The sequence below is a fragment of the Mesoplodon densirostris genome, chromosome 3 (assembly GCF_025265405.1).
Source record: "Mesoplodon densirostris isolate mMesDen1 chromosome 3, mMesDen1 primary haplotype, whole genome shotgun sequence".
NCBI classification, from domain to species: domain Eukaryota; kingdom Metazoa; phylum Chordata; class Mammalia; order Artiodactyla; family Ziphiidae; genus Mesoplodon; species Mesoplodon densirostris.
Genome location: NC_082663.1, coordinates 774,233 through 797,774, shown reverse-complemented (window position 1 = coordinate 797,774; position 23,542 = coordinate 774,233). Strand labels below are relative to the sequence as shown.

The 23,542-nt window shown below is 65.2% G+C and overlaps 1 protein-coding gene across 2 annotated transcripts in view; it reads left to right on the top strand.

The window, feature by feature from the left end:
• Window positions 1-325: 325 nt before the first annotated feature.
• SLC12A7 (solute carrier family 12 member 7) overlaps window positions 326-23,542 on the top strand; it is a 40,706-nt gene continuing 17,489 nt past the window's right edge. For both annotated transcript variants that reach the window (XM_060091564.1, XM_060091565.1), the window contains exons 1-9: window positions 326-449; window positions 14,951-15,045; window positions 15,322-15,444; window positions 18,069-18,215; window positions 19,427-19,481; window positions 20,455-20,585; window positions 20,818-21,059; window positions 21,686-21,897; window positions 22,415-22,582. In XM_060091564.1, coding sequence (XP_059947547.1) covers window positions 326-449; window positions 14,951-15,045; window positions 15,322-15,444; window positions 18,069-18,215; window positions 19,427-19,481; window positions 20,455-20,585; window positions 20,818-21,059; window positions 21,686-21,897; window positions 22,415-22,582 — 1,297 coding nt within the window. The remainder of the gene's footprint in view (window positions 450-14,950; window positions 15,046-15,321; window positions 15,445-18,068; window positions 18,216-19,426; window positions 19,482-20,454; window positions 20,586-20,817; window positions 21,060-21,685; window positions 21,898-22,414; window positions 22,583-23,542) is intronic.

Genomic DNA, 23,542 nt, shown 5'->3' with positions numbered 1-23,542 from the left:
GCAAGGGGGACAGACCGGCAGAGGCCTGCTTGGGGCAGCGGGGGAGCAGGCTGTGCTGGAACCGAAAGTCAGCCGCTGGGGGCGGGGCGGCACTGGGGGTCGGGGGCGCGGGCAGCGCCCGGGCGCAGGCTGGGGGCGGGTCCTCAGCGGAAGGAGCCCCGCCCCCGCCCACGGAGCGCAAACTTTTCCAGGGCTCGCGGGGAAGCCAGGTGCGGTCACGTGGGGCGGGGCGGGGCGGGGGCGGACCGCGCTGACCCCGCCCCTGCGCCCTAGTCCGGCCTCGTCGGCGGGAGCGAGCGGAGTGGCCGGGGCGCCAAGGCGAGCCATGCCCACCAACTTCACCGTGGTGCCTGTGGAGGCGCGGGCGGACGGCGGCCAGGATGAGGGTCCCGAGCAGACCGAGGCGCCGGGCCCCCCCGAGGGCGGTGAGCCCAACTGCCCGAGCCCGGGTGAGCGCGGCCGCACCTGCCCGCGGGACAAAGGCGGAGGCCGGGCTGCGCGGGGCTGGCGGCCGGTGGGAAGGAGAGGGGAGGGGAGGGAGGGGAGGGAGGAGGGGGCGGCCCTGGAGGGAGGGGGTGGAGGTGGGAGGAGGGGGAGGGGAGGGGAGGGAGGCCGCGGCGGAAGGGGTGGCATGGGTGGCAGGGAGGAGAGGGCGACCCGGGCCCGGGACGTTGCCCGAGGAAGGGGTATGGGGCTGCTCTCCGCTCCCCCTCCCCCTGATTCCCGGCCCGCGCCTTCCTCTCACTCCTCACTAGTTTCCACCCTTTCCCTGCTTCTGTGGTTCCCGTCTCACCGCCCCCCACTCCTGCCTGCCGAGCCCCCTCTCCAGGCTTAGTGGTGGAGGCGCTGGGCGAGGGCTTCAGGGGCGGTGGGCCCTCCTCTGCTGCGCCCCCATGCCCCCCCCCCGCCCCGGGGGCCTAGGAAGCACCTTTCTCCCACTCGGGGTGGGCCCCTGGGGAGGTGTGAGACGCCCTGGGTAGCTATGGAGACCGAGGAGGGGCTCTTCCTCCGAGAGTTCCCAGGCCCCCCAGGCCCGGTGACCCGGTGGGGTCCCCACCCGTGGTAAGGCTCCTCGGGGCAGGAGCGCCTGGCTGCTTCCGTCCCAGCCACCTCTGCTTTGCTCGTCTCTGCTCTTGGGCGGTGGGGCAAAGGGCCGCCAGTCAGATAAGCCCGGCTGCCCCGGGACAGGCCCGCACTCTGTGGGGTCTTTAGCAGGAAGGACTGCAGGTCCCCGCCGGGGCGGGGGAGGGGAGCTGTACTCAGGCTGAGGGTCCTTGCCCACTTCGCTCTGGAATCTGGAGGTTTCTGGCACTTTCACTTTCTCTTGGTGCGGGGGCATCACCAGGCCTGTTCCTCCATCATCTGGGCTCCAGGCCCGGGCTTCTCTGCAGCTGATAGGTTGGTCACCCTGAGTCTGCTGCTTCATCTGGGGCTCAGCGCCCCTCTAGAAATGGAGGGTCACTCTGCAGCGTTGGGGAAGAGGTGTCCTGCTCCAGGCAGGAAAAGGGGCGAGGTCAGTGGAGGCCACAGGTCCTGGGGCCTGGCAGGAGAGGCCGGGCACCCCCTGGGGGCAGCACGCCGTCCTAGTGGGCAGGGGCGGGTCGGCATGGTCCCGCCCGTCCCTCGGGTGCCCGCCGGCTTTCCTCTGCACGTGGGTGTGGGTGTGGGAGTGGGCACGGCTGCCGACGCCTCGGAGGCCGAAACCAGGCCGGACTTGAAGGCAGAGTCCGTAAGCCCAGCCTTTCTCTCACTGTGGCTCCGACTAGCGCATCCCGGTGTGGCCTTTCTGGGTGAGCGGCGTTTCACCGGCCACCAGGAGCCATCGTGTCCTCGGTGACCCTCGGCCCTCCCGGGTGTGTGGCCCCCTGCCTGCTGGCTCCTTCTCGGTGGCTCTCTGTAAGCTCGGTGCCCCTGGGCCTCCGCTCAGGGCCGCCAGGAGGGCCGTGGTGTCGCCTGCCCGGCTGGCCTCGAGCCCCCAGCCCGCCCTCAGTCCAAGGCTCTTGCCTTCTCAGCCCTCATCTCACTTCATTCCCTCTCCCGGCTCGTCTAGAACCCCCTTTGCCTGTGTGCTCTCAGAGGCAGGAGCACCGGCAGGTGCTAAGTGTGGGCGTCCTGCATGCTTTTGAACAAACCCTTTAGGGTCTGAGCTGCACCTGTGACACTTAGAGGAGCGGGCGCAGAACTTCAACCTGGGAATCCTGTGTTCTTCACTCGTCCTCGTGTTCCCTTAGAGAGACAGCCGCAGAAGGCCTTGGGGAACTGGCCGGAGCCCCCTATGGGGTCCCAGGCAGGCGTGCTGTTGCCTTTCGGGGTCTGCTCAGCTGGGTTCTGAGTTTTAACGCAAGCCGTCAGACCAGTCGGTGCCCAGAGAGGCCCTGTGACAGGCCTGTGTCGCCAGCGTGACAAGGGGAGCCTGGGAAGCAGCCTCACGCTCTGCTCGTTGGTGGGACAGTCCTGCGGGAGCCGGAACCGCTGGATGGAGCCCCTTTGAAGACGCGCGTGCGGGGCCCTTACCCTGTGGTGCAGCTTGTGGCCACACCTGCTCATCGCAGAGTCACTGAAGTTCCTTCCTGAGTCCATGGCCGGCCTTTGAACCTCCAGGGAGGCTCCTGGCTTTCTGGGTGGGCCTCCCGGTGGTGCTGGTGAAGCAGGTTTGGGGATACCCTCCCGAGGTGTACCTGGGGCTGTCGTGGAAATAGGGAGCGTGGGACGCCAGGTCGAGGGTGGGAGGGAGGTGAGGAGGGGCCAGCGCTCACGTCTGCAGGCCCACCTGGCTGACCCAGAGCTTGGTGGGACCAACCTTGGTTGTGCCCGGCCTGAGGCTGAGGGCCTCGTCGGTGAGCCTGTGACACGGGGCGGCCGCCTGGGCTGCCTTTGGTCCCTGTGTCCAGGCTGGGCCTGCCGGGGAGCCCTGTCGTCAGCCTGTGAAGCCGGGGCCCGTTTCCTGGCCGTCGGAGGCTCTGGGCCTTCATCAGAGTGCGGTGGCCGATACCAAGTGTTGACCTTGAACTGCCCCTGCTATTTTGACCTTGGTTGTGTCCGGTCTGCAGGCCCACAGTTGGTGCTTTAGAGCCGGGAAGGTGGCCTGCAGGCGGTGAGGTGGGGGGGTCCACGTGCACCCCCAGAGGGGTGGCCCCGACCCCACTGCCCCCCACCGCAGGGCCCGTGGGCTGGGCCATGGAGGGCCACTGTTCCTGCCCATCTCCTGCCCGTTCCTCCCTGGGAGCTGCCCGCAGCTCTGCTGGGGCTTCCTCTTCCTTTCTTGTTGTTCCTCTTTTTGGATTTCTTTCCCGTGATTTCATGCTCTGCCGCTCAGGTCCTGTGGGTCACCCGGGGGTCTTCTCTTGCCCCTGTGAAGGGGACCCGCGCCCCCAGCCACTGACCCAGGCAACTCTGGGAGCATCACCTTTGTCCTGCGGGGCTCATGGGTCACGGGGAGCAGGCTGTGTGCCGATGCGTGTGCCCTCTGCCCTCGAGGGTCTGCTGCCGCTTGGGTGGCCAGAGCGCAAAGCCGAGGCCCTGGGCGCTGGGACGTGAGTGCCGCCGGAGAGTGGGCCCAAGACAAAGCCTTGAGGTTCCGTGCTGCCGGGCCGAGGCCGTGGAGCATTGCTCCGCCACCGGGTCCAGGAAGGAAGGGATGCGTCATGCTGGTGCGGGGGACGTCTGAGCAGGAAGCACAGGCAGCGCAGGCTGTCCGAAGGGCCGACCCCTGAAAATGGTTGAACCTCATCCACCGAGGGAAGAGTGGATGGTTCCGTGTGTCTCCCAGTCCCCCGGGGCCCCAGGGCGAGAAGGGGTCCCCCATTCTCCAACAGCGCACAGGGCATCACCAACCAGCGGGCTCTGCCAAGTGCTGGAGCAGCAGGGAATTCCACTGCCCCCCAGCCCCCAAGAGGCGCCGGGCAGAGAGGCAGTTACCACGCCCCAGGACGCTCGGCGCAGTGGCCCCTCCACACGCAAGCCCTGCTGGCCTCTGGGGCTCTCTCCTTGCCTAACAGCCCAGACAAGCTCACGGCTCCACTCTGCCAGGGGCCGCCCAGGACACACACACCAGGCAGTCCTAGCGCCACCCCCAGATGCACGTGCACACACACACGCAGGCACACACATACGCACACGTGGCAGGACAGCCCCACCGCAGCTGGCTCCTTGCCGCCCTTCCATGGAATCCCCCTGGGCCAGCTCAGCGCCCCATGGCGTCAGACCCTGACTCATTGCCCCGAGGTGCCTGTCTCAGGCCGGGCTCACCCCGTCCCATCCCGGGGGCTGCATATCTGGGGACAGGCTGCTGCTGGTCCTTGTCACCATCAGACAGGCTGAATCCCGCCGGTCCCCTCGTGCGGCCAGGCCCACCAGGGGACCGGGACAGCCTCAGGCCCGAGTGCCCACGTCACTGGAGGTGGCTACACGAGCAGGGGGTTTGTCTGCAGGGCCAGCCACTCCGCGCTTGAGGCCACAGCCACCTTATGAACGGAGGCAGGTGGGTTCACCTGGGCAGAGCAGCTCCCAGTGACACGGGGCCCCCACTGCACAGAGAGCCTGCAGCTCAGAGGCCCCCCCTGGCCAGACAGTCACACGGCCAAGGCATCAGAACCAGAACGGCCCCGTAGCCCATGGTCTGCGTGCAGACCCCATTATTTTCAAATAATTGATCCCACGTGTCCCCTGCTTGGAGGTGGGCAGTGGGCTTACTCTCCGCTTGGTGGGGGGGGATTCTCGCGGGGCTGTTGGAGGAGGGGCCTGCCTAGAGAGGGTGAGGGGCCTTGTGTGTGCCCAGAGCCGGTCAGGGCCAAGGTCACCCACGGTCTTGATTTACTGCAGCTCAGGGCATCACAGATCGAGCAGGGGGCGGCCGGGATGGCCAGAGGCGTCTGCCAGGTCGGACCCAGTAGGCGAGGGGGCAGTCCTCACCTCCCTGCCCCCGGGGGACCCGGCTGGGGAGGGAGGCCTCTGCTCAGCAGGCCTGTGGCCACGGTCCTGAGCAGACCTGAGCAGCTCCTGGCACCTGACTGGGTTGGCCTGGGCTCCTGCCCTGGCCGATGGGTGGCCTTGGGCCGGGGGTTCCTTCCCAGGGCCAGTATCCTCGGGGCACAGCAGCGGGACTGTGGTCGTGCTCGGGGCGGACATTGGAGGCACAGGCGGATGGGAAGACGGTGCCGCTGGCTGGTCTCTGTGGGTCTCCCGTTCCCCCCTGAAGGGCTGCACATTGCCGGGCACGTGAGGCTGGAGGGCAGAGGCTGCTGTTTGGCGTGAGTGTCAACCGTCGTGCGCGCAGCCAGGTGCTTTTTGGGGGTGTCCCTCTCGTAGTCCCTTTGCAGCAGCGCTGCTTGCGGGGAGCAGGCGTCTGCAAGCGGCTCTGGGAGTGTGAGGCCGGCCAGGGTGACGGTCTGAGGCCGTCCAGGCTCCAGCGGGTGGCTGCCGTGGGCTCCCTTCTGGGGGACCCTGGGGCAGTGCCGCCCGGCACAGAGGGCAGAGCACGAAGGGTTACACCTTTCTTTTATGAGAAAGAGGGAACTCCCTCCTCAGGGCAGAGGTCTGGTCTGCGCAGATAAGCCTGCAGCTTCAGCAGGACCAGCCGAAGAATGAGGCTCCCTGGCCCCCCGATCCATGGCCGCTCCTCCGTCTGTGGCCCCTGGCACCGTGTCGACCCTGGAGCCCCGTGCCGGGAGCGCTGGTGAGGGGCCGCGTCCAGGTGCCCCTGTGGCTGGGGGGTGGGGGTTTGCAGGGCTGTGCTCCTGGCCGGGAAGGGGGTGAAGTGTGGGTGCCAGGTCTTGCCTGGGGCCTGTGCGTCTGTGTGGCCTCTGCCCGCGCTCTGGCCGGGCTCGGTGGCAAGGCCCTGGGGCCCTGGGCTGGGTTTGTTTCCTCTTTCTTTCCGAGTACACAATGGGGAGGAGGTGGAGGTTCTGTTTCTGAGCTTCCCGAGGCCTGGGTGGGCCCTGTGACCTGCTGTGAGCTCCCTGTGCTCGGGTTGCTCTCGGCCAGAATCCGTGGCATGTGCCTGTGGCGCTGGGGTCTCTGCTGGGTGTTGGGCTCCTGGGCCTGCGTTTGCTGCTCGCAGCCAGAACTGCTTTCCGTCTAACCAGCCTGCAGCCGCCCCGCAGCTGAGCCTGTCTGGGCGTCCGCGTGGTCAGCATGTGCCTGTGGCCTGGCGCCGTCTGCGAGGCGGGGGCACCCCACGAGTCCACGTGAGCGGGACGTCCCCCCAGGGCGATGGGGAGGCCTCATGCGGGCCCCGCGTCGACCCAGGGGTTCTCCTGCCTGTCTCCCTCTCCTGGAGCCGGCCTGTCCCAGAGGTGGCCGTGTCCTGCCCCGCCTGGTCACAGCGCCCACGGGTCAGGCCTGGGTTCTCAGGGAGGCTCTCGGGACGGTCACCGGGGAGGGATCCTGTGGAGCCGAAATCAGAGGAGAGACGCGCCACATGGTTCTTGGGTTTCCTCTTCCCGCTGATGGAGGGTCTTGACCACAGCCAGGCAGGAGCCTGAGTCGGTAACGGGAGCCGCCTCTGGGGGCTGGTGGGGCTCCCGGCTGCCCACCTCCCGCCTTTGCCCCGGCTGGGCCGGCCCTGTCGTCCTGAGCCCTTCCCCCGACCCCCAGGCTGGGATCACAACGGCCAGTTCCCGAGGAGGGAGAGGTCGGGTCGGCAGCAGACACCTAGGGCTGGCGGGGAGCCGGGTCCCTGAGTCCACCGTAGGCCCACGCTGCCCAGGAGGGAGCGCATCCAGCCTGGTAGGGCGGGAAGTCCCTGGAACACTTACTGTTCTGGAGAAGCAGCTCACAGAGCTGTGCTCCCCAGCTGTGCCCCGTGTGCCTGCACACGTGTGTTAACGTGCGTGGCTGGCTGGTTCCTCTGTGTTCGTGCCTCTTAGTAGCCGAGAATCCCGGTACTTTCCTCGTTGTCTCGACTGTGCGCGTGTCGGGTTTAAGGAGAAGGTGCCAGAGCTGGTGTCTTTGGCCCGACTGCTGGGCTGAGGCCCTTGGTTGGAACAGCGAACGCCGGGGCGGTGGCCGTGACCTTGGTCCGGGTTGAAGGGAGGCTGTGTCCCTCCAGTGCCCGGAGCCTTCCTGAGTCCTTGTCTGTGAGCACCCCTGTCCTTGGTGTCGCCCAGGAGAACCCTCACCTCGGGCTGCGGGGTGGTGGGGGCAGCTTAGCGGGGCAGGGGGCACATCTGGGCCAGGTAGGCTCTTTCCCCTGGGCTGCGCTGCCGGCTTCTGGTTCCGGCTTGGACCTGGTGTTGGCGGGGGTGGGGGTGGTGCTGGTGGTAGGGTGCTCCCAGAAGTGAGGGCTGTGTCGTTTCAGGAAGGCCTCGCCGAGGTGCTGTGATCCGGCCCTGCCCACCTCTCCAAGCGGACCCCCGCCACGCCCCGCCAGGTGCGGGGTTCCAGATGCCAGGCGCACGTGCACAGCACTCTCGGGTAGGGCGGAGCCAGCCTGCTGCCACCCGCATGCCCTGGTCCGTGGGCCTGGACGGTGCTGCTTCTGGCCCCAGGCAGCGGGGTCTGTGCTTGGTGGGGGCAGCTGGGGGCCAGGCGCACAGGGTCACCTGGCGAGGCCCTTGGGAAGTAGCATCTCTGGGCGTCTGGGCCTCCAGCTGGCAAGGTGCCCCCGCAGGCCACGCCTGAGGGTCGGGCAAGGGCCCATGGAGGTCCGAGGGGCAGGGGCGCATCCACCTCCTGCCCTCTCGGCTCTCGCCTGTGGGCAGGCGCTTCTCGCTCCAGAGGCCTGGGTGGGAGGGCCAGGCAGCCCTCCGGGAGAGGACGTTGGGAGGTGCCCCAGCAAGGGGCCGCGTCCAGCTGGCCAGGCTGTGGGTGGTGCCTGCCCTGTCAGTGTTTCCCGTGTTTTCGCCAGAGAACGGGTTTCTGTTTTAGCCAGAAACTTGCTGTGAAAGCACGGGAGCTCTCGGCCTCAAGCATTTCCTTTTTTTCTGGCTTGAATGCAGAACGGTTTCTTCTCAGGCTGTGCCCCTCGGGGAGTCCACTGGCCCAGGAGGTGGCCAGGCCGCTGGATTTCAGATCCAGCATCGATCCTGGCTGCAAAGCACGGAGGGCAGGGGACAAGGACCAGAGGGCATTAGTTAACCCTGAGGGTCGTGGAACCTAAAAACTCCGTTGCAGTGCTGAACCACTTGGAAGAAGATCCAGCCTCGGGGGCCGGCCAGTTGGACGCACTGTTAGGTTGGCAGGTGGGACTGTTCTGCTGGAGTTGGCCCCGCGGCCCCAGGGGAGGACTGCAGGCTGCCCACTGCCCGTGCCTCGGTGCAGGCCCGGCCCCGCTGACCCTCGGGAACGCCTCTGGCTCTGAGCCTCAGAGGTCCCTCTCTGCTCCTTGTCCGCAGAGGTTGCAGTGGGGCTGGCGGAGGCTGTGACCAGAGACGGAGGACGCTGCGCTCGGGACCCTCAGCGGGGATGGGGCTCTGACCCGGTGTCCACAGCAGACCACTGGGTCTGGGCCTACTGGCCTCCGCTTTGCCCCTGAGCGGGCGCCCCCGTCCCGCCTGCCTCTCTGGCCTGGGCCGTCCCCTCCCGCCCCGAAGGCCCTGCCTTGTTCTCTTGATGCTGAGGACGCACGCTCCTCTCCTGGCGGCTTCCTGGTCCCGCCCCCTCGTTCAGAGCACCGGCTCCTACGGTGTCCCTGGTGACCACCACGTTTATTCAGGTCCGGGTTAAGTTTGCATTTCATGGAGCCAGAAACCAGGCATCCAAATGGATGTGGGTGAAGCAGATCGACGACGGGTGGGAAGAGCAGAGGCCGCCTCGGCGGGGGGCCGTGTGTCTCCGAGGGCCGGGTGCGCAGGCTGGTAGAGGCAGCGGTGCTCTGAGCTGCGTCAGGCCTGCACCGGATGGGGAGGGTCCGCTTGGATGTGTGGCCGGCGCTTGTGGGCACGGGGGCTTCTCAGGACGCCCGTGGTGACACAAGACATACGGCGTCGTGCGAAGCTCACTGCTGCGTCCCCTCACGGGGAGGAGGAGGGATGCCCTGCCCACTTCGCCCCTTCCTGGCCACGGTTGCTCCCCGGGCCTTGGGCTCTCACTGCCAGGCACCCGCTGTCCCGCCCGTTTCTGGGGGGGCTCCTCGGTGGTCTTGGGCCGAGGCTGGCCTGTAGCTCTGGGTCCTGGGCCTGGTGTGGCCTGGGCTTGCTGGCCAGTCATCCTGGGAGCCCCGGGCAGGGTGCCTCCTGGGCCTCTGGGGGCGGTGGGCTTGGTGCGCCGTGTTCAAAAGGTGCTGCAGGTTACTGGAACTTTCTTTAGAACCTGGAGGGAGACCAGCAGGTGGGTGGACACTAAGGCCTGGCTGGGCCGCACTGGGAGTCACCCCTGAAGCACCAGCTTCCTCGGGCTCCTCGGGCCTGGCGAGCGCAGGGGGTGCCAGGAGCACTGGAGGGGGCTTTAAACAGGCCACTCCTAGGCTATGATGGTGTCTCAGAGCTTCCTAGTTTTTGTGATCTGGACAGTTCTGAGGGGTGCTGGCCAGGTGTGTTGCAGGTGCCCTCGACTGGCATCTGTCTGATGGTTTTCTCGCGGCTCGGCGGGGTGTGGGTTTAACGGGAGGCCCCGGAGGGAACGTGAATTCTCACCGGCATGCAAGGTGCCACCGTCACCGGGGCTCAGCACTAGAGTGTCCGTCAGGTCCTGCCGTGAAGCCCCTCTTTTCTGCCTCCCGTACTTCATCTGTGGAAAACGAGTCATCAGGTGCGGAAGCCCCTCCCCAGCCTTTGGGGCGAGGGGCTCCTGGCTTTGTGGCGCCTCCTCTCCAGCCATCTGTCCTCCCACTCAGCCTGCCGCAAACTGGGGTCGGGGGGACGGAGGGGTTGCTCGCGCTGCGGGGGGGCCAGTAAATATACATTTTAAAGGCTTGAAAAGGTTAGTTATGGCACATGGCCGCTGTGTCCTAGAAAAGCAAAACTCGGTTGTGAGCGCACGTCGGCAGTCCAGAGCTGGTGGTGCAGCCAGAGGCCAAGGGGCTGTAAACCGAGCGGCTGGCGCTCGGGCCATGTGGTGCCTGCCCGCAGCTCCCGGGGTGTTTGAACTCACCAGCTGTGAGTGCGGTGGGGGTCACCTGTCCCAGGCTCCGGACTCTGGCGGGCAGCTCTGCGCGCGGGCGCCCGCCCTCCGGATGCCGGTGTGTGTGGGGCGGTGCTGTGGGCATGTCCGTGTTCGTCAGCTGTTTCTGTGCGTCACTCCCAGTTCCCTCCTGTCCCCTCGGGCCACGGGCACCTTCGGCCCCGCTTTCCTGGTGCCGCGTCCACAGTGTGGCCGTTCTCGGGCGTCCTCAGCACACGGGCACCCCCGCCAGTTGGACGTGTCCCAGACACGGTGTCCCGTGGTGAGAAGTGTGATGAGAGTCTGAGCCTTGTTGGTTCCACGTGGGTTTACTGGCCGAAGGATCCTTGTTTTAAAACCGAATCAGCCCCCTTCCTCGGTGACGAGAGGGGTGAGTCACATGCAAGGTGGCTGGGCTCTGAGGGACCTCCCAACCTGGCAGGGCCTCCCCGCCCACAGCGCCCGCCCGGCTGGACACTAGGGGTCCGGGGGTCCCGGGCTTGCTGGGGGCTGTGACCTTGGACCGCATCAGGCTGTGATCTCTGCGCGGTGAGCCCCACCGGCGGCCCCTGCGGTGTGAAACGAGCAGGCTGAAAGCCCCGCCCGTGGGCAAGGCTGGGAGCCAGCTCTGGTGGTGGGGGGGGGTGTTAATCGCGTGGCCTCCAGGCCGTTTCTGTGACTACATATCCGATGGCCCAGCCCAGCCCGTCCGTTAGGGCAGGTGAACGAGGCCCCAAGCGCTCCTGCCCGGAGACAGCAGGTGTGGGTCCTGCCCTCCCGGCCGGCGTGGCCCAGGACACCTGACCGTCAGGGGGCCCCTCCCGCACGGCCCGGCAGCCACCGCTGTGCAGCGAGGGCGCCTGGTGACCTCCGGGCTGTGTGCCCGGCGGGGGCACCCCGGGGGACCCGCCCCAGGAGGATGGAGGCGGTGGGGCCGGTGAGGCGGGCCCTGCGCCCCCGGGATCCCCTCTGCTCGGGCTTGTCTTGGGTCCTCATTGTCGTGAACAAGCAGAGTCTGCAGCGGGCGCAAGCCCAGGTGAGCGAACTCCTCCCTGAAACGTAGGGGGAGGGGCTCAGCCAGAGGAGGACCCCTGCTCTTCAGAGCCACGACCGGGCCTGGCAGGGTCGTGCCGGGTGCCATCAGAGTCCCGGGGGAGGCGGGAGAGGTGTCCACCCAGAGCCTGAGGCCTTCAGAGCCCCTAGCGTGTGCCAAGGGCTCAGGCCCTGGGGTGGTTGTACCAGTTTCCTTTGTGAAGACTTGAGTTGTAACCTGCCCCTCCCTTGAAAAATAAAAACTGAGATTTGAGTGTTCTCCAGCGGTGAAGGCAATTAAGGGACTTTTAAGGCTCACCCGGCTAGCTTGTGACGGTTTTGCATTTTGGGGATGGGATCGCAGGTGTGTCCCTCAGGTAGAAGCGTTTGATTTTTTTTTTTTTTTTTTTTTCTTTTTGCGGTACACAGGCCTCTCACTGTCGTGGCCTCTCCCGTTGCGGAGCACAGGCTCCGGACGCGCAGGCTCAGCGGCCATGGCTCACGGGCCTAGCCGCTCCGCGGCTTGTGGGATCTTCCCGGACCGGGGCACGAACCCGCATCCCCTGCATCAGCAGGCGGATTCTCAACCACTGCGCCACCAGGGAAGCCCGAAGCCTTTGATTTTTAACCAAGAGTCCCAGCTCCAGCAGGTCGAGGAGAAGATGGCCGCCCAAGGCTCCCACGTGAGCCTCTTTCCGCTGGGTCCCCCAGCGCTTTGGAAAGCATGCCCGAGGGCTGCCTTCTCAGAAATGAAGGGAAACGTGTTCTCGTGGTTTACGATGGATCAGGAGACTCGCCGTTGGCCGTGATCTCTGGTGTGGGCGGTGCAGCCCCCAAACCAGGGGGGTCGGCGGGGGGAGGATTTACGGAGATGCTGGGGCGTGTGTTGCTGTTCCTCCTGTGCGTTTTGTGTGCGTTCCCCCATTCTCTGTGCTCGCTCTGTGTGTGAATTCTGGTTATAAGCAGCGAGATGGAAGACCAGAGCGTCACAGCCTGACAGCCCAGTCCTGGCTGTCCCCGGGCTTCCTGTGCACACATGCCCAGCACACGTGTCCCCATGGGGCGGGCCATCCTGGCCTTTGTGGGGCGTTCACGGCACCGTTTCCCACTCTCCGGTCTCCACGGTCGTCCTGTGTGTAAATAAGCCACTAACGTCCACCTGCCTCGAATCAGTTGGTCCTGGTGGTCTCCCTGGGCCCCCTCGCCCAGGCACTTCTCGCGCATTCTGCTCCTTTCCAACGCTCTGCTCGGGGCCACCCCCAGCCCTCCTCACGGCGGATGGGCAGCTGTCTAGCTCCTGTTTGAGGTCATGGTCTCACTTTCCCAGCCACCGGGAGCATCAGATGCTCCAAGAAGGATGTTGCTTCTGTGGATTGAACGTGGTTGCAGGTGCCTATCCGCCCCGTGCCTGGTGGGCATTCAGACAGACCCTCTGGAGCCCCCTGGACCAGGCTGTGCTTCCTGGCGGGGGCGGCAGGGGCACCTGGGCCTGAGCTGAGTGGAGGCCCTGTCCACGGTGGCCACCTCTCCCTGGACGAGAAACATGAGACCTGGGAGCCACGAATTTGTCTGGCCTGCGTGGCTGAAGCCTGTTGACCGGGACAGAGCCGGCCTGCGTGTCCTCCAGAGTCTGCTCTGCAGAGAGCTCTTTGCAGCTTCCGTTTACACCAGAAACCCAGTCGGAAACGCTTGTCTCTCGTTACCAGAAACAGGATTGTTACCACCAGAAAAATACAGTTATTACTACCAGGAAGAGGCTGCTGAGCAGGAACCCGCTTGAAGCAGGAAGGAGGGAGAGAGGCGGGGGCTCTCCTGCAGACACCTGCAGGGCGGGGGGAGGGCGCTCAGGAGTGATTTCTTGTTTAATTGAATGTGGTTGCATTTTTTAAGCTTTGTTTTGACCCAACTTCAGAACGTTGACTTCAGAAAACTTTCAAGGGCACAGGATCACGTGCCATCTGCCTGAGCGTTGGTCCCACCTGCCTTACGCCTCCCCCCGCCCCCTTTTCACACGTTCCTTCCTGATTTGCTGAGAACAGGCAGCAGGTGCGATGCCCTTTGTGTGTTTCCTAAAACAAGCACGTTTTCTCTCATGATACCTGTAGTACGGTCACCAAAGTCAGGACGTTTTCATTGACTGAAGTCTTCCTCAGATTTCACCGTCAGCCCAGTAACGTCCTTTATGGAAAGAATCAGGCTGCTTCCATCTTCTTCCTCTTTCCAGAACATTCCAGAGCCGGCCCGTGTCCTCCGAGGCCTCTGAAGAGGGCCGGTCGCTCCTTTGGTTTGCTTCAAGCCCCTCGAGCTGGAATCCGGGGACCCAGGCAGTCATGTCCTCTCCTGGGTGTCGGTCAGCCTGCGACCCTCGTGTTCACCTTGACCCTTGGTTCGGTGGGTGGTCGGCTCTTCCTGGCACTGCCCCTGCCCCATGGTGCTGAGCAGGTGGCTCGTGGGGCCATGGTGGCGGGGCTGTCCTTGCCCCGTCCCCTCCAGGTGTCGCCCCTGGTCCCGGCATCTGCTGGTGGTTCCTGCACCAAGCGGTTCCCCGGCCACTGGCTTCCTCGGGCCTTCTGCTGCCCCCGAGCTGGTCATTGGGGCTCGGCAGTGAGGGGCACAGGGTCCGTCCTGCAGGAGGGCAGGGCTCTGCCTGCCCTGTGGCCTCCGCGGGCTGGACCCTGGGAACCTTCCGGGGAGGGGTCTGGGAGGCCTTGGTGGATGGGCGTGGGTCTGTGGATTTCGGGGGGACTGGACAGCTGAGTGGGGGGTGAGGGGCGATGCCTGGACCCCAGTGGCTCCCGAATCTGTGTCCGTTGCGAGGGGCCGGCCCGTGAGTTCACGGGGGATGGACTGTGGGCTCCCCTTTCCTGTGCGTCTGGGCTTTGGTTTCCTTCTGGGGACTTGGGGGATTCCATCAGAAGGTCGGGTGTCACCCCTGACGGGACCTGGTGAGCAGGTGATTCCCCGCTAACGTCATGCTCCAGGTTGGCCCAGGGCCCCTGGGGGCCTGAGGAAAGCCAGTTGGGAGCGCCTTTTCCTGGTGTCCTCACTCGGTCCTTCTGAAACAGGGTCACGTCACACGTGGAAGGCCTGTGGGCGGGGCTGATGTGCAGGTGGGCCCAGGTAGGGGTGCCGGTGTCTCCGAGCTCACCCCATGTCCCTGCTGGCGGCTTCTGGGATGGCATTGCTCCTGATCTGGTGGGATGGGGCAGGGCTGGGAATCAGAGCAATGCCATCGAGGTATTTCTCTCTGCTTTGAATTGGGAGCACGTGGTAAGGCTCACGTTTCAGGATCTGGGAGGAGCTCCCAGGGTGAGTCGGGGCTGACCCTTCGCTCCTCTGCGGCCTGGCCACGCCGAGGGCCTTGATACACTCTAGCTGGGGACGGCGGGTCAGGGCTTCCTGACAGAAACAGCCGTGGAAACAGCAGGGCCGCGGTGGGCCCCCTGCCAGCCGTGCACCTACGTGTGGGCTCCGTGACACTCCCCGTGGGGACTGTGCTCTGAGCTAATGGGGTCACCAGTGAGGCCGCCGTGGTCCACCAGGATTGGGGGAATTGGAAACCTGAAGCTGCTGTCAGAACAAAGCAGCGAACCTCTGTGCCACCTGGTACAAGTGCCGATCCCCACCCCGTCCCCACCGTGGACAGTCACGGGCCAGCCTGTCTGGATCTGCTGGTCTTGAGCTGTTTGTCCTGCGGGACCCAAAAGGGCCGGGGTGGGACTTGAGGTTCCTGGACCCAGCGCCACCTTTGGCGTTCTCTCTGCCTTGTCCCTCGCCCCCTGACAGGTAACTTAGAAGAGTCCGGGGCATGTAGAGAAGCGCCTGGCGGGGCCCCTCCTCCTTTAATTCCTTTCACATCTGACCGAGCCCTTCCCCACAGGAGATGGAAACCCCGGGGAGAACAGCCCGTTCATCGGCAGCGTGGAGGTGGACGGAGAGAACGCCTTCGAGAGGAAGAGCATGGCGCTCTTCGAGGTAGGCGACCACCCCCTGCTGTCCCCTTGAGAGCGGGGGCGGCAGTGCCCGCGGGAGAAGACCCCAGCCCAACGGTGCCCTGGGGTCTGGGCAGAGGCCTCGGGGAGCCCCGTGGAGGGGCTGGGTCTGGGCTGTCCGGGGAGCCCTGGGGCCCTGAGCCCTGACCGTGGACCCGCTGGGCACGTAGAGCGGGAGCCCTGCTGGGAGGTCGGTCTGGTCGGTCTGGGGCATCTCGGGCCGGGGGGGTCACTAACTCCACGTCTCGGCCTCAAATAGGAGGAGATGGACAGCAACCCCATGGTGTCCTCGCTACTCAACAAGCTGGCCAACTACACCAACCTGAGCCAGGGCGTGGTAGAACACGAGGAGGCCGAGGACAGCCGGCGGCGCCAGGCCAAGGTGCTCCAGCCCCGCCCTGCCCCGCACCGGGGCCTCCCCGCCCCCACCGGACCCCCTGGACCCCCCTCCCCCGACTTGGTTTCTCCGTTTCGGGACTTGTCCCGCTGCCGCCTTCCTGGGAGCCTTACTTCTGAGGGTTGACCTCTGAGAGCCTCTCCTAAGTTGCGCCCAGCTCTCGGAGGATTCTGTGCAGAGACCTTGGGGAGGTCCCGTAAGCCCGGCCTGCTGAGCTGCACACAGCGTGTAGGGCAGGTCCAGAGGGCGGGCAGCTCCCGGCCCCGTCCCCAGGGGACCCGGGAGCCGGTGCCAGAGGCTGACGCAGGCCGCCCGTGACCCTCAGCACAACCGTTGTGTGGCCAGGTGGGCGGGTTTGGCGGGATGACCCGGCCGCCCCACCCCCGGGCATGGGTCCGTGGGAGCGGCCCTTGTCCCCCTGACCAAGGGGCACAGAGATGGGGGGTCGGTCCCCCAAAAGTGCCTTCTCCAGGGTCTGGGCACCTCTAGTATCTTGGGCCTCGTAACTGGCCAGGTGGATCCTTCAAAGCTGCCTTTTATGGGAGTGCCGGGGGCCCCGTCACGGCCTTTCAGGATGACTCAGGGTCATCTCGCCGCTGCACGGGGACAGGGGCTGGGCCTGAGGCTGGCCCCGCGCCCGTGAGACTGGAGGGTTTGCTTCTGGTGTTTCACGGTCCTTGAGGCCAAAGGCAGGGCCGGAGCCGCTCTCGGCTTGTGTTGCCCTCAGCCTTCTCCACCGTCCTGCGCCCGGGGCCAGGAACTGCCACAAACAGGGCACGGGTCCGCGGGGAGGCGGGCTGCCCCGGACGCTGGCGCTCAGGGCCCAGGCGTGAAAAGCCAGCTGCTGGGTGCTGTCCAGGCCCAGGCTGAGTCTGCCCAAGGCTTCTGACCCACCTCCACGCTCCCCGGGCGCCCCCTTGGGTTACTTCCCTGGGGTCCCTGCTCCATGCCAGCCCCACGCCAGCTCTCTTGGCGCGGGCGTTCCTGTGTGTTGACCTCCCATTCTCACCCTGAGAAGCCCCCCGGCTTCCTTTGAGGGGGATCCGCCTTTCAGCCCAGCGAGCGGGCTGGGCCACGTCTCCGCAGCCTCCACAGGACGCCTCGTTTCAGGCAGCCTGGCCCCTTTCACAGGAAATGTTTTCAGAGCAGATCTTTCCAGCTTTTTTTCCTTTTATTCATCTAAGCTTAAGCAGCTTCCCCCATTAAACGTCCTCTTGTCTTTTTAGCCAGGCGTCCCCAGATCCCGACCGCGTCGCCTGACGCAGCTGTCATGCTGGCCGGCGGGCAGGACGGGCTGGCCCCGGCCTTGTTCCTGAGCTTTCCTCTGGGCAGGTTTGCTCGGCTGTAGTCTGTCTGGGGTTACGGAAGACGTTTCTGTCAGACACCCTCCTGCAGTTACCCAACGGCGGGGCGGCCCTCTCCCAGGCCGCATCTGGTCGGCCGCGCTGCGGGGCCTTCGGGAAGGGAGTGACTCACAGGTGGCACGGCCTCTCTGAACTCTCGCTGGGTCCCCTCCCCTCGCTGGTCACTTCCTCCAGGTGGGTCAAGACACGGCAGATTTCTCTCTGCACATGGTGCTTCTGCACCCCGTGTAGCTTAGGGAACGGTGGCCGGTCCCTAACCTTCCTTCCGGCCTCCCATTTCCCCTCACCGCGTGGTCTCCTGGGGACCTGGCCTGCAGTCGCTTCGGACAGAGCCCAGATCAGCTTGCTCCTCAGCTTTTCTCTAACTTCCCCACCTTCCTGCTGTGCCCCTGATGGAGGAGGGGGCCGAGCCCTTCTCCCCTCTCTGCCCCGGGGCAGTGACGTGGCTTTGCCCCTGCCCCCCTACTCCTGGGCAGTGAGGGTGTTGCCAGAATCTTGGCCTCTGTACACCAGGGCTGAATAGAAATACGGAGGCGGAGTTTTGGAGGAAAGAGAAAGAATAGCTTTATTTCTTTGCCAGGCGAAGCGGGGACACAGCGGGCTAGCGCCTCAGAACCCGTGCCCACCCTGCAGGGGGTAGTCTTATAGTGGTCAGGGAGCAGGGCGCGGTCAGCTCGTGGACAGCTCTCGGATTGGTTGGCATCAAGGTGAAGTTTCAAGCATCATCAACCTTCTGGTTTCAGCCGGTCTGGGGTCTGTGTGCTTGTGGCCAGCAGGTTCCATCTGGTGGGTGTCTGCTTCCTGCAGAAGCAACTTAGGAAGGTGCGTCAGGCCTTTATCTATATGTTTCAGGGAACTGGGAGTTCGTGATTCCGAGATGCGGCAGAACTGTAGGCTGAATTACTGCCGGTTCCCCGGGCCAGCAGCTCTTCTCTGTTTCTGTTGATACGTCTTCACGTTTCCCAATCATTCACTCTTGAGTCAGCATTTTACTTGCGAAGACAGGGACTCAGGGCCTTGTACACAGTTTCAAGGGGTCCTACTCTGGGTTCTCTCCAAGCCCTGGCCTCGCTTCAGCTGTTTTCCACGTAGCTGAAGCTGTGGCCTTTGCTGGTCTTCCTTTGTCTTCCTGTCCCCTGACCTCTTCACGGTCTCTGGGGCCCACGGTGTGGCCGCGGCTCCCGGCGGGGCAGGGGGCCCTGGGGGAGGCGCTGCCGGCCCTGGAACCTGCCCCCTCCCTTCCAGAGCCCCCGCATGGGCACCTTCATCGGCGTCTACCTGCCCTGCCTGCAGAACATCCTGGGGGTCATCCTCTTCCTGCGCCTGACCTGGATCGTGGGGGCAGCCGGCGTCCTGGAGTCCTTTCTCATCGTGTCCGTGTGCTGCACCTGCGTGAGTGGGGCGGGGGCAGCTGGACGTCGGGACTCTCCGGGGTCCCCAGCCCCAAGGGCGCCCCTCACCTGCGCTGGCTGCCGACGGGCCAGGGGCAGTCTCGTGGGCCCGCCTCCGCAAAGCCAGGGGTCAGCGTCCCCTGGTGGCCACCACTCACGGCCATCCCGTCCTGCATTTAGACCAGGTCCCCTGCCCACTGGTGACAAGTTCAGCCCTGCACCCGGCTCACCAGGCCCTCTTCCACGTGGCCTCCGCACCCATGTCCCCATCTGCCTTGGCGGCCCAGGAGCCTTTCCTTGCGACAGCTTGTTGTGCCTAGCTCAGCCCCTAAGCGGCCCTCAGCACCTGCCCCCCGCCTCCCTCCTCCCCTTTCTCCGTTGCTGTTACGAGGAGGGTGATTCAGCTGCTCTGAGCCCCCCAAGTGCCATCTACCTGAAAGAATCAAACGATGCAGATGAGCCAGAGTCCCCTCGACCCCAGTCTGCTGCCCTGCCTGACCCCAGCTGCGGCCCCGGGCCGCCTCTGTGTCCACGGCCTTCCTGGCCCTGTGGGGTCGTGCTTGAAGGTCTTGCCTGAAGCTTCTTGCTGTTCTGCCTGCACTGCTTTCCCTTAATGAGCCTGGAAGTATCTTTGGAGTAATCACCCCGCCTCTCCCCAATAAAAACTGATGAAAAGCAGGATACAGAGCAGGGCCTTTGTTAAGCTAGAAACGTCCCTGGCAGGAACCAGTCAGGTGGGCACTGAGGCTGCAAGCTTCCCGGGGGCTATTTCTTCTGGTCCTTGGGTTGTGAAGTAACTGCGCCCCAACCCACAGGTGTGGCCGCTTTCCTGGGCAGCGGGTGAGAAGGCCTGCACTGGACAGGCTCTGCAGTCCCCCAGCCCCGCGGGGTGGGTGGCCTGGGGGGCACCTAGGTGGGGGCCTACAGGGGGGTCCCCCTGCATCCCATCAGGAAGTGGGCGCCCACTGGAAGCAGGAGGCGGTCCTGAGTCGGGTGTTTCCTGGGGGGCTCACAGGAGCTCAGCTTTGGGGGTTAAGTGGGAGAGAACAGGGTTGCGGTCCTGAGCGTTCTGGCGCCTGGTTACTCAGCAGCCCTCTGAGGTCAGGAGCCGGGAGTCGGCAGGTGGGCGCTGCCCCAGGCCTGGTGCCGTCCACCTCCCGGGGTGGCTCTTACAAATACTCTTTCTTCTAAAAGGCCCCCGTCTTTCTGCAGACGATGCTGACCGCAATCTCCATGAGTGCAATCGCGACCAATGGCGTGGTCCCAGGTAAGGGTGCCGCGGAGAGCTGGGAATGGCGGGGAGTGACCAAGCGGGCTCTGCTGTGGACAGTGGCACACGTGCCATTTCATGTGACGTTCACCCTTCACCCCGGGCAGCTTCAGGGGCGGCAGAAGGCGGGTCCCAGCGCGGACACGCCCTCACCCGCCCACAGGATGGATCTCCACATCTGGAGGGGTGGACATCCCTGTGGTGCGGCCAGGCCCTTCCCTTCCAGAGGCCCCGTCGGCAGTGACCCTGCCGTCGGGCAGTGGAACTCAGGCGGCTCCCGGCCCCCACCTGCACGTGATGCTCCCCCCTGGCGTGCCCCCCCCACCGAGGGCACAGTGGGGCTTTTCTAAGGCCAGGGTGGGGTGCCCCCCTGTGGCTCGTCTCCAGTGCCTGCCCGTGCACGTGGAGTCCCTGAGAAATTGGGGTTCTCCTCGGGGAATCTACGTAAACGCCTCCAGGGATTTTCTTGTCGCGTTTACGCCATCCCCTGCTTGTTCTTCAGGAGGGGGCTGCACCCTGAGATGTCCTCCAGTGCCCAGTGTCCCGCATGGTCCCTGGTCAGTGTCCGAGGGGGGTCTCAGCCGACAGACAGGACGACCAGGGACGGGCTGGCGAGGCCGTGGGTGTCACTGTATCCGTAGGTGTGACACACTAAGGATGACTAAAGAGCTCTAGGCTTTTTAAATCTCGGGCGAAAGTTGAGTCGAGGTTTCGGGTGTGACGTCAGCCGCAGGCTTCCTATGGGCACGGCCGTCGGGGTCCAGGCTCCTGACTGTGGCCCGACCTCCTTTAGTCACAGCTTCCAAAGACGGCCGCCAGCAGGGGGAGGGCGCCTGTGGACGCAGGCGCGTGTCCCCACCCTTGCAGCCAGGCTCCCCGTTCCGTGGACGAGGCCGTCTGCCCCGGGAGGTCTGTGTGCGCGGTCGGCGGCAGGTCCGTGACCGCCGCTTCCCGTTTGGCGTGTTTGCAGCGGGCGGCTCCTACTACATGATATCGCGGTCTCTGGGGCCGGAGTTCGGGGGGGCCGTGGGCCTCTGCTTCTACCTGGGCACCACGTTTGCGGGGGCCATGTACATTTTGGGAACCATTGAAATTTTTTTGGTAAGTGCTATGTTTCGGGCGGGTTCCCTTGTCCGGGCCGCAGACGCGCGCCCTGAGGGTCCGTCCCAGAGGCGTCTGCTGGCGTGGAGGCTCACGGGGAAGGGGGATCCCAGTGCCGCACCCCCTCAGAGAGGGCCCTTTGGGAGGGGCAGGGGCGCGCCTGGCCCCGCGCTCCCGTGTGGTCATATTGGGGAGGGGTGGGTGGCCCTCCTTGACCTCCCTTTCCCTGCAGACCTACATCTCCCCCAGCGCGGCCATCGTGCAGGCTGAGGGGCCGGGCGGCGAGGCCACAGCCATGCTGCACAACATGCGCCTGTACGGGACCTGCACACTGGCCCTCATGGCCATGGTGGTCTTCGTGGGTGTCAAGTACGTCAACAAGCTGGCCCTGGTGTTCCTGGCCTGCGTCGTGCTGTCCATCCTTGCCATCTACGCCGGCGTCGTCAAGACCGCCTTCGACCCGCCTGACATCCCGTGAGTCCTCCGCCCGGCTCTGGGCCGGCTTCCTGGCCCAGTCTGTGGCCCGGGCCTTAACCGCTGACCACGTTGGCTGGGCTGGGCATGGCGCCCTGTGTCCGCAGACGTCCCCACTGTGGCCGGGTCGAGGGCGAGCAGCTCGCGGTGCTCTCGTGGCCGTGCTGTCTGCGAGGACAGGACAGGCCTGGTGACACCAGCAGCGCCGAGCTCCTCCCGGCTGTGGCCCTGTCCTCGTGGAGGCCCCTGAGCAGGGTCTTCTCTTGTCCCCTTTCGGGTGAGGATGCCACGCGGAAGGGGGTAGCTCCGGGTCACAGAGCGAGCGCGCAAGCCCCCGTGCCGCCCCACCGGTCTGGGCCAGGAGGAGCCTGGGTGGGCGGCCGCTATGCACACGTGGACACGCCACGCGGGCCGTTCACTCCGCGTCAGGCGCCCCAGAGCAGAGGGCGGCAGGACGGACCGGGGCCCGGTGCTGCCGGAACCCTGCTGAGGGCCGGTCCCTCACGCGAATGCTCTTGTCACCCTGAGTGGAGGGGGTCCGAAGCCCCTCACGAGGGACCTGCGAACTCCACTTGTTTACGGAGAAGAGCGGTGGCTGAGGCGTCTCACCACCTGCTCCTGCCCAGGATCTGTCTGCTGGGGAACCGCACGCTGTCCCGACGTAGCTTCGACGTCTGTGCCAAAGTCCACGCCGCCAACAATGGCTCAGCGACCACTGCGCTATGGGGCCTCTTCTGCAACGGATCCACGGCCGGCGTCTCCTGCGACCAGTACTTTGTCCAGAACAACCTCACGGAGATCCAGGGCATCCCCGGTGTGGTTAGCGGCGTCTTCCTGGGTGAGCGTCTGGCGGGTCTCTTCCGGGGCCGGGCCGTCTGAGCTCAGTCCCTTGGGTCCTGTGCTTCTGCCCAGCCTGTGGCCACATCACCCTATCCCCAGCTGCTGGCCCATTGGGGTCCCTCTAGGCTGATTCTCCCCAGAGGCGTAGACGCCAGGTGAATCGTGCAGGCAGCAGGTCAGGGCTTCAGAGTTGATCCTTTATCTTTAGAATTGCAAAGCAGCAGGCACGGGGGATTAGGATGTTGATAAGGGAAATAATTAACGGGTGGGGTCCCTCAGGCAGCTCCTCCGGGGTAGATTGTTGTACAAGTTAAGTTTTTTCATCAAACTTGACTCAAGGACCAAAATCTTTCATTCAGAGATTAGGAGAGAATAGTTTTCTTAGAGGGCAATTTCTCCCAGTCAGTCGGCCTTGTCCTGGTGTGAAGTTGGAGTCTGGGGTGGGGATGGGTCACCCGATGACGGAGCCCTGATGGCAGGTGTGGAGTCTCATGACCCGCCCGTTCCCCCCACAGATAACCTGTGGAGTGCGTACGCGGACAAGGGGGTGTTTGTGGAGAAGAAGGGCGTGCCCTCAGTGCCCACGCTGGAGGAGGGTGGAGCCGGCGGGCTGCCCTATGTGCTGACTGACATCACGACCTACTTCACCATGCTGGTCGGCATCTACTTCCCCTCCGTGACCGGTGAGGCCTCGGTGCTCCCGGCGGGTCAGGGCCCCCTCAGCTCTTCTAACACGCCCACCCCCGCCCCCTCTTTCCTTTCCTTTTGGCTTAAAGATGAGCTTAAGGGTCTCCGTCTTCCACATGTCTGAGCAGGGGGCTCAGGAGCTTTTGGTGTCAAGGAGTTGTCCGTGTTCTTGTGAGAGGCCCAGGTTATTCGGAGTGGCCCTGCGACCTTGGCCCTTAGCAGTGGGCCCGAGGGCCGTCAGAGGGCGGGAACTGCAGCGTCCTTGTCCTTATAAGAGAGTCTGGTGACCTCCCGGAGGGCCCCGGTGCACAGTCCCCCCCACACACACACTGGTCCGCATGCTCACACACACACCCGTGGGCGCACACCTGCTCCTGGGTGCTCCTCAGCCTGGCCCAGCACAGCGGAGCCCCGGCCCCCCAGGCTGGTGCTGGGCAACCGAGGGGCCCGGAGCCATCCTCGCGCCTGTCCTCCCTGCTCCTGGCCCCCACTCAGGCCTGTCCCCACGCTCCGGGAGGCTGGCTTGCCAGGGGCTGCTCGCCCTGCTCCGAACTTCACCTCTGCCTTCCCCGAGGCCCGGAGCTGGGGCAGGTGGCCTCCCTGCGAAGGCGGGGTCACGGTGCCACCTGGACAGGCGTAGGGGTGTGTGGATCTGGCCCCTGGGGGGGTCTTTCTCCTGTACTCCTGTTCCCCCCCCCCACCCGCTGTCAGTGATCAGGGCGGGGAGACCTCCTCTGTGGATGTGGGTCTTTGCACGCCCTGTGGCATGCCCACGGGCTCTGTGCTGGCGCGTCCGGCCACGCCTGTGATAGGATCACAGGTGTTGAACGAACCTGGGATAGGATCACGAACGAACCTGCCACCACCTGGATTTTCTTTGATCCCAGTAGGAATCACTTACACTTACGTGCCAAGTGGAGTGACCAGTGCGGGGTGGGGGGCGGCGGCAGCGGGGG